The sequence below is a fragment of the Oncorhynchus nerka genome, unplaced genomic scaffold (genome assembly GCF_034236695.1).
Source record: "Oncorhynchus nerka isolate Pitt River unplaced genomic scaffold, Oner_Uvic_2.0 unplaced_scaffold_1013, whole genome shotgun sequence".
Lineage (NCBI taxonomy): Eukaryota > Metazoa > Chordata > Actinopteri > Salmoniformes > Salmonidae > Oncorhynchus > Oncorhynchus nerka.
The window spans coordinates 184,975-195,303 of NW_027040284.1; the positions used below are offsets into that span (position 1 = coordinate 184,975).

Below are 10,329 nucleotides of genomic sequence, written 5' to 3' on the forward strand. Positions count from 1 at the left end.
ACTGCTGCTACCACTACTACTACTGCTACTACCACTACTACTACTACTACTCCTACTACCACTACTACTACTACTGCTGCTGCTACCACTACTACTACTGCTACTACCACTACTACTACTGCTACTACCACTACTACTACTGCTACTACCACTACTACTACTACTACTGCTACTACCACTACTACTACTGCTACCACTACTACTACTACCACTACCACTACTACTACTACTACCACTACTACTGCTGCTACTACCACTACTACTACTGCTACTACCACTACTACTACTACTACTCCTACTACCACTACTACTACTACTGCTGCTACCACTACTGCTGCTTCTACCACTACTACTGCTGCTACTACCACTACTACTACTGCTACTACCACTACTACTACTACTACTCCTACTACCACTACTACTACTACTACTGCTGCTGCTACCACTACTACTACTGCTACTACCACTACTACTACTGCTACTACCACTACTACTACTGCTACTACCACTACTACTACTACTACTGCTACTACCACTACTACTGCTGCTACTACTACTACTACTACTGCTACCACTACTACTACTACTGCTGCTACCACTACTACTGCTGCTGCTACCACTACTACTGCTACCACTACTACTACTGCTACTACCACTACTACTACTACTACTGCTACTACCACTACTACTACTACTACTGCTACTACCACTACTACTACTACTGCTACTACTACTACTGCTACTACCACTACTACTACTACTGCTGCTACTACCACTACTACTACTACCACTACTGCTGCTTCTACCACTACTACTGCTGCTACTACCACTACTACTACTGCTACTACCACTACTACTACTACTACTCCTACTACCACTACCACTACTACTGCTGCTGCTACCACTACTACTGCTACCACTACTACTACTGCTACTACCACTACTACTACTACTACTGCTACTACCACTACTACTACTACTGCTGCTGCTACCACTACTACTACTGCTACTACTACTACTACTGCTACTACCACTACTACTACTACTGCTGCTACTACCACTACTACTACTACCACTACTGCTGCTTCTACCACTACTACTGCTGCTACTACCACTACTACTACTGCTACTACCACTACTACTACTACTACTCCTACTACCACTACTACTACTACTGCTACCACTACTACTACTGCTACTACCACTACTACTACTGCTACTACCACTACTACTACTACTACTGCTACTACCACTACTACTACTGCTACCACTACTACTACTACCACTACTACTACCACTACTACTACTACCACTACCACTACTACTGCTGCTACTACCACTACTACTACTGCTACTACCACTACTACTACTACTACTACTACTGCTGCTGCTACCACTACTGCTGCTTCTACCACTACTACTGCTGCTACTACCACTACTGCTACTACCACTACTACTACTACTACTACTACTCCTACTACCACTACTACTACTACTGCTGCTGCTACCACTACTGCTGCTTCTACCACTACTACTGCTGCTACTACCACTACTGCTGCTTCTACCACTACTACTGCTGCTACTACCACTACTGCTGCTTCTACCACTACTACTGCTACTACTACCACTACTGCTACTACCACTACCACTACTACTGCTACTACCACTACTACTACACTACTACTACTAACTACTACTACTACTGCTGCTGCTGCACCACTACTACTACTGCTACTACCACTACTACTACCACTACTACTACTGCTACTACTACTACTACTACTGCTGCTACCACTACTACTGCTACTACTGCTACTGCTACTACCACTACTACTACTGCTGCTGCTACTACTACCACTGCTACTGCTACTACCACTACTACTACTACTACTGCTACTACCACTACTACTACTGCTGCTGCTACCACCACTACTACTGCACTACACTACTGCTACTACCACTACTACTACTACTGCTGCTACTACCACTACTACTGCTGCTACTACTACTACCACTACTACTGCTGCCACCACTACTACACTACTGCTGCTACTACCACTACTACTACTGCTGCTGCTACCACTACTACTACTGCTACTACTACCGCTACTACTGCTACTACTGCTACCACTACTACTACTGCTACTACCACTACTACTGCTACTACTGCTACTACCACTACTACTGCTACTACCACTACTACTACTACCACTACTACTACTACTACCACTACTACTGCTACTACCACTACTACCGCTACTACCACTACTACTGCTCTACCACTACTACTACTACTGCTACTACTACTACTACTACACTCCTACACTACTACTACTGCTACTACTACTGCTACTACACTACCACTACTACTACTGCTACTACCACCTACTGCTGCTGCTACCACTACTACTACTACCACTACTACTACTGCTACTACCACTACTACTACTACCACTACTACCACTTACCTACTACTACTACTACTACTGCTACTACCACTACTACTACTGCTACTACCACTACTACTACTACTACTGCTACTACCACTACTACTACTACTGCTGCTACCACTACTACTACTGCACTACTCACTGACAACTCCTACCCTACTACTACCACTACTGCTGCTACTACCCACTACTACTACTGCTACTACCACTACCACACTACTGCAACTACTACCACTACTACTACTACTACTACTACCACCACTACTACTACTGCTGCTGCAGGTCACCACTACTACCACTGCTCACTGATTACTACTACTACTGCTGCTACCACTACTACTACTGCTACTACCACTACTACCACTACTACTACTGCTACCACTACTACTACTACTACCACCACTACTACCACTACTGAACTCGCAAGACGGACCTCTTCCTACTACTGCTGATCTACCTACTGTGAGGAACTCCACTACTACTGCTGATCTACCACTACTACTACTGTAGGCACTGCTACCACTTTACACTGCCTACTACTACCACTGCTACTACTACCACTACTACTACTACCACTACTGGAGACTGAAACCCCACTACTGGAATCAAATGATTGCTACCGCTGAAAAAGACCACTGCTACTACTACTCCACTGCTACCACTGCACTACTACACTGCTACCACTACTACTACTGCTGCTGCTACCACTACTACCACCACTACTACTGCTACCACTACTACCACTAATACTACCACTACTACCACTACTGCTTCCGCACTACCACTACACTACCCAACCAATCATCAACCCTTCCGCAACTAATCATCAACCCTCAACAAGTCTACTCAACACCATGTCAACTAATCATCAACCCCTCAATGAGTCTATACTCAACATTCTACATGTCAACTAATCATCAACCCCCTCAACAAGTCTTTACTCAACATTCTACATGTCAACTAATCATCAACCCCTCAATGAGTCTTTACTCAACATTCTACATGTCAACTAATCATCAACCCCTCAATGAGTCTTTACTCAACATTCTACATGTCAACTAATCATCAACCCCTCAATGAGTCTTTACTCAACATTCTACATGTCAACTAATCATCAACCCCTCAATGAGTCTTTACTCAACATTCTACATGTCAACTAATCATCAATGAGTCTTTACTCAACATTCTACATGTCAACTAGTCATCAACCCCTCAATGAGTCTATAGTCAACATTCTACATGTCAACTAATCATCAACCCCTCAATGAGTCTTTACTCAACATTCTACATGTCAACTAATCATCAATGAGTCTTTACTCAACATTCTACATGTCAACTAAAATCAATGAGTCTTTACTCAACATTCTACATGTCAACTAAATCAACCCTCAATGAGTCTTTACTCAACATTCTACATGTCAACTAATCATCAACCCCTCAACAAGTCTTTACTCAACATTCTACATGTCAACTAATCATCAACCCCTCAATGAGTCTTTACTCAACATTCTACATGTCAACTAATCATCAACCCCTCAATGAGTCTATAGTCAACATTCTACATGTCAACTAATCATCAACCCCTCAATGAGTCTTTACTCAACATTCTACATGTCAACTAGTCATCAACCCCTCAATGAGTCTTTACTCAACATTCTACATGTCAACTAATCATCAATGAGTCTTTACTCAACATTCTACATGTCAACTAATCATCAATGAGTCTTTACTCAACATTCTACATGTCAACTAGTCATCAACCCCTCAATGAGTCTTTACTCAACATTCTACATGTCAACTAATCATCAATGAGTCTTTACTCAACATTCTACATGTCAACTAATCATCAATGAGTCTTTACTCAACATCCCACGAAAGCAAAAATATATATCTATTTTTTAAACGTGATTTGAAGCTCTACATCATTTGTTGTTTTTTAAAATCTCAATGGTTTCTTTAAGTCCTTAGTTGTTTAGGTTATAGCCTAAAAAAATAGACTGATCTGATTGAAAATATCTATGATACCACATCATACAGCCTAAAGTAAGACAGACTGATCTGATTGAAAATATCTATGATAGCACATCACACCTGCCCGCCCGTCCAGCATCACAACTCTGGACAGTTCTGACTTAGAATATGTGGACAACTACAAATACCTAGGTGTCTGGTTAGACTGTAAACTCTCCTTCCAGACTCACATTAAGCATCTCCAATCCAAAATAAATCTAGATCCAAATCTAGAATCGGCTTCCTATTTCGCAACAAAGCATCCTTCACTTATGCTGCCAAACATCCCCTCGTAAAACGGACTATCCTACCGATCCTGACTTTCGGGCGATGTCATTTACAAAATAGCCTCCAACACTAACTTTATCACCAAAGCCGCCCCATACACTATCCACCACTGCGACCAGTACGCTCTCGTTGGCTGGCCCTCGCTTCATATTCGTCGCCAAAACCACTGGCTCCAGGTCATCTATAAGTCTTTGCTAGGTAAAGCCCCACCTTATCTCAGCTCACTGGTCACTAAAGCAGTACCCACCCGTAGCACGCGCTCCAGCAGGTATATCTCACTGGTCACCATAGCAGCACCCACCCATAGCACGCGCTCCAGCAGGTATATCTCACTGGTCACCATAGCAGTACCCACCCGTAGCACGCGCTCCAGCAGGTATATCTCACTGGTCACCATAGGAGCACCCACCCATAGCATGCGCTCCAGCAGGTAGATTTCACTGGTCCCCAAAACCAATTCTTTCTTTGGCCGCCTCTCCTTCCAGTTCTCTGCTGCCAATGACTGGAACGAACTGCAAAAATCACTGAAACTGGAGACTCATATCTCCCCCACTAGCTTTAAGCACCAGCTGTCAGAGCAGCTCACAGATCATTGCACCTGTACATAAGCCCATCTGTAAATAGCCCATCCAACTACCTCATCCCCATACTGTATTTATTTATTTATTTTGCTCCTTTGCACCCCAGTATCTCTACTTGCACATTCATCTTCTTCACATCTTTCACTCCAATGTTTAATTGCTATATTGTAATTATTTCGCAACTATGACCTATTTATTGCCTTGCCTCCCTTATCCTAACTCATTTGCACACACTGTATATAGATTTTTCTATTGTGTTATTGACTGCACGTTTGTTTATTCCATGCGTAACTCTGTGTTGTTGTTTGTGTCGCACTGCTTTGCTTTACCTTGACCAGGTCGCAGTTGTAAATGAGAATTTGTTCTCAACTGGCCTACCTGGTTAAATAAAGGTGTTCTCAACTGGCCTACCTGGTTAAATAAAGGTGTTCTCAACTGGCCTACCTGGTTAAATAAAGGTGTTCTCAACTGGCCTACCTGGTTAAATAAAGGTGTTCTCAACTGGCCTACCTGGTTAAATAAAGGTGTTCTCAACTGGCCTACCTGGTTAAATAAAGGTGTTCTCAACTGGCCTACCTGGTTAAATAAAGATGGGGGGAAAAAATGTGTTCTATGTGTTCTGTGTGTTCTGTGTGTTCTATGTGTTCTGTGTGTTCTATGTGTTCTATGTGTTCTGTGTGTTCTGTGTTCTGTGTGTTCTGTGTGTTCTGTGTGTTGTGTGTGTTCTGTGTTCTGTGTGTTCTGTGTGTTCTATGTGTTCTGTGTGTTATATGTGTTCTGTGTGTTCTGTGTGTTCTGTGTGTTCTATGTGTTCTGTGTGTTCTGTGTGTTATATGTGTTATATGTGTTCTGTGTGTTCTATGTGTTCTGTGTGTGCTGTGTGTTCTGTGTGTTCTATGTGTTCTGTGTGTTATATGTGTTCTGTGTGTTATATATACCTGGTTAAATAAAGGTTAAATATATATATATATTTTAAATAAATAAATAAAAAACAGCCTTTATTATTACCACCAACTGTCTGATTCAGGACATGTGGTTGGAATGTTGCCTTTCAGTTTCTTTTCAGATGATGAAGAGGACAGAATCAAGATGAGGAAGGATCATTTTGATCTGGATTAAATGTTATATATATATATATAATATAAACCTTGCCTCAGGTTATTTAATTTACACAATAATGCAGGTGAATTTGTGAATTATCATGAATAGCACAAGGGCTGTTGTTAGTGTGTTATTCACCATAATCCACAGGTTTGAGCGCCTTACTGCATTTATAAAACATTTTAAAAAGTTTACCTACATGTTTTCATTAAAAAAACGATTTTAATGAGTAGGAGAGATAACGGGCAATTGTACTTTTTTTTGGTGTGTTTTACTCAATTTCTCAGAAACACTTGAACTAGGCAAAGTCATTGCTTTATATAACAAACGTACATCTGTCTCATAAACATTCATACCATTTATAGGTTTGTGCATAAAACGGTCAGATGACAATATTGATTTCAGCCCGAGAAGTCTGTACTTTACATTTTCCCCCCTGGCCAGGGCCAATTGTAACAGTCGCTGTGGGGGTCAAATGTAACACCGAAAATGTTTAAATAAATACATTAACTTAACTTCAAAACCATTCATGTTAATGAATTATCATAGACATATGTAATGATTTTGCTAGAAATGTACGTAACCAATATTTACAGTAATAGCCCTGTTTTTGCATTGCCATTCAGATCATCTCAAAACATCCGTCTGATGGCCATCATGGTGCCATTCAGATCCCCTCAAAACATCTGTCTGATGGCCATCATGGTGCCATTCAGATCCTCTCAAAACATCTGTCTGATGGCCATCATGGTGCCATTCAGATCCTCTCAAAACATCCGTCTGATGGCCATCATGGTGCCATTCAGATCCTCTCAAAACATCCGTCTGATGGCCATCATGGTGCCATTCAGATCCTCTCAAAACATCCGTCTGATGGCCATCATGGTGCCATTCAGATCCTCTCAAAACATCTGTCTGATGGCCATCATGGTGCCATTCAGATCCTCTCAAAACATCCGTCTGATGGCCATCATGGTGCCATTCAGATCCTCTCAAAACATCTGTCTGATGGCCATCATGGTGCCATTCAGATCCTCTCAAAACATCCGTCTGATGGCCATCATGGTGCCATTCAGATCATCTCAAAACATCTGTCTGATGGCCATCATGGTGCCATTCAGATCCTCTCAAAACATCCGTCTGATGGCCATCATGGTGCCATTCAGATCCTCTCAAAACATCCGTCTGATGGCCATCATGGTGCCATTCAGATCCTCTCAAAACATCTGTCTGATGGCCATAATATCTGTTTAGAACTTGTCTGGCTTCTACACGACCCCAAGGCTTCTACAGGACCCCAAGGCTGGTTAACGTGAGTATATGATCGTTCAACTTGTCTGGCCTCTACAGGACCCCAAGGCTTCTACAGGACCCCAAGGCTGGTTAAAGTGAGTATATGATCGTTCAACTTGTCTGGCCTCTACAGGACCCCAAGGCTTCTACAGGACCCCAAGGCTGGTTAACGTGAGTATATGATCGTTCAACTTGTCTGGCTTCTACAGGACCCCAAGGCTGGTTAAAGTGAGTATATGATCGTTCAACTTGTCTGGCTTCTACAGGACCCCAAGGCTGGTTAACGTGAGTATATGATCATTCAACTTGTCTGGCTTCTACAGGACCCCAAGGCTGGTTAAAGTGAGTATATGATCGTTCAACTTGTCTGGCTTCTACAGGACCCCAAGGCTTCTACAGGACCCCAAGGCTTCTACAGGACCCCAAGGCTGGTTAATGTGAGTATATGATCGTTCAACTTGTCTGGCTTCTACAGGACCCCAAGGCTTCTACAGGACCCCAAGGCTGGTTAAAGTGAGTATATGATCGTTCAACTTGTCTGGCTTCTACAGGACCCCAAGGCTTCTACACGACACCAAGGCTGGTTAATGTGAGTATATGATCGTTCAACTTGTCTGGCTTCTACAGGACCCCAAGGCTGGTTAAAGTGAGTATATGATCGTTCAACTTGTCTGGCTTCTACAGGACCCCAAGGCTTCTACAGGACCCCAAGGCTGGTTAAAGTGAGTATATGATCGTTCAACTTGTCTGGCTTCTACAGGACCCCAAGGCTTCTACAGGACCCCAAGGCTGGTTAATGTGAGTATATGATCGTTCAACTTGTCTGGCTTCTACAGGACCCCAAGGCTTCTACAGGACCCCAAGGCTGGTTAAAGTGAGTATATGATCGTTCAACTTGTCTGGCTTCTACAGGACCCCAAGGCTTCTACAGGACCCCAAGGCTGGTTAATGTGAGTATATGATCGTTCAACTTGTCTGGCTTCTACAGGACCCCAAGGCTGGTTAATGTGAGTGTATGATCATTCATGTATAATTTATACTATCCTAAAGTTAAAATCAGTAGTTGTTTTCATAATTTGGCTGCTTGACTTAGGGCAATGTTAACACTGCGTTGGGGGCAATTGTAACAAGGTGTTAACCAACCCGGCTGTCATGACAACACCTCTTGTGCCTAGCAAGACAACAATAGTGGAACATGTCAATCATGTTTATGTAACAGTATAACTTTAGTCCGTCCCCACCCGGGCGCGAACCAGGGACCCTCTGCACACATCAACAACAGTCACCCACGAAGCATCGTTTACCCATCGCTCCACAAAAACCGCGGCCCTTGCAGAGGGTCTCAGAGCAAGTGACGTCACCGATTGAAACGCTATTTAGCACACCACCACTAACTAGCTAGCCGTTCCATTTAGTCAATGTAGGGCAGCAAAATGCAGACTTCAGGGCAGCAAAATGCAGACTTTCATTAGTCACTGTAGAAAGATGTATACAAATGCCCTCTGTTGGAAACCATATAGTTGACTAGAACTATGGGGTTGTCCTGTCTAGCCGCTTTTTTTTACAGGAATGGGAGACGGATTGTTCATATCGTGTATGTGTAGGTAATATAATGGGAAGACTTTTAATCCATTAACGTTTGGTTGGTTGACCCCACTCTTTGTACCTTTAACAATTCCTACAATACAAAACAACATAGTCAAGTGTAGAATACTCTTTTAAAAAACAGACATTAGTTCAACAACTACAGAATTTGTGGCCCTATTTGTAAGATGGTACTTACTGGTGTTAATCAGATTTCCAGTCTTCTCTAATTCTCCCTCTTCCTCATCCAATGTGACAGTAATCTCCCCTTCTTCCTTAACTCCAAACACTTCTTCCACTGTGACCGTCAACTCCCCTTCCTCCTCTTTCACTCCAAACACTGCAGCCTGCTGCTCCTCCTTCACTCTGAAAGCTTCTTCCTCTTCTTTCACTGTAACGTCTTTCTCTTCTTCTTTAACTGTAACAGCCTCATCCCCTACTTCTTGTTTAACTGTAACAGCCTCCTCTCCCTCCTCCTCTTTCACGAGAACTTCTTTCTCCGTCCAGCAGACTGCCTCTTCCTTAGCAGGAGAGTAGCTTAGTGAACTCATGGTCGGGATGTTAGTTAGCTAACGTTAGCTGGTTAGCATTAATGATTAGCCAAGTGCTACTTCTGATTTAACCACTCAGCTAGCTGACTACTAGCAGCGTAAAATGAAATTAAATGCGGCAACCAGCTATACGACAGACTTGTGTTTCAAACACAGTGGCTAATATACACCGACAGTGGCTCAAGAAATGTAGTGTTTCAGCTGTTGTCTAGCAAGCTGCCGAGGTGGATGACTAGCTGTTGTTGTTGAAGACGCGTCCTGTCCACTAGATTATACGTCACGTTGGTAGCTTCACCTGAAATACACACATCGCCATCTGCTGCCTGGAGTGGATAACGCAGTTGAGAGAATAAAAAATGTGTTTATTTTTATTAAATAGTAATCTTATATTGCGACATACAAAGAGAAGTACGGTGGCGTATACCGCCACTCCAATAAAAAAATATATAATTTTTTAAATTTAAGTTTTTT

The 10,329-nt window shown here is 42.6% G+C and overlaps 1 protein-coding gene across 1 annotated transcript in view; it reads right to left on the minus strand.

Moving 5' to 3' along the window:
* Positions 1-10,108, minus strand: part of LOC135570229 (zinc finger protein 239-like) — a 106,997-nt gene extending 96,889 nt beyond the window's left edge. Inside the window, exon 1 of the mRNA XM_065016339.1 lies at positions 9,507-10,108. Within this exon, the coding sequence (XP_064872411.1) occupies positions 9,507-9,858 (352 nt within the window). The 5' untranslated portion in view covers positions 9,859-10,108. The remainder of the gene's footprint in view (positions 1-9,506) is intronic.
* Positions 10,109-10,329: the final 221 nt, after the last annotated feature.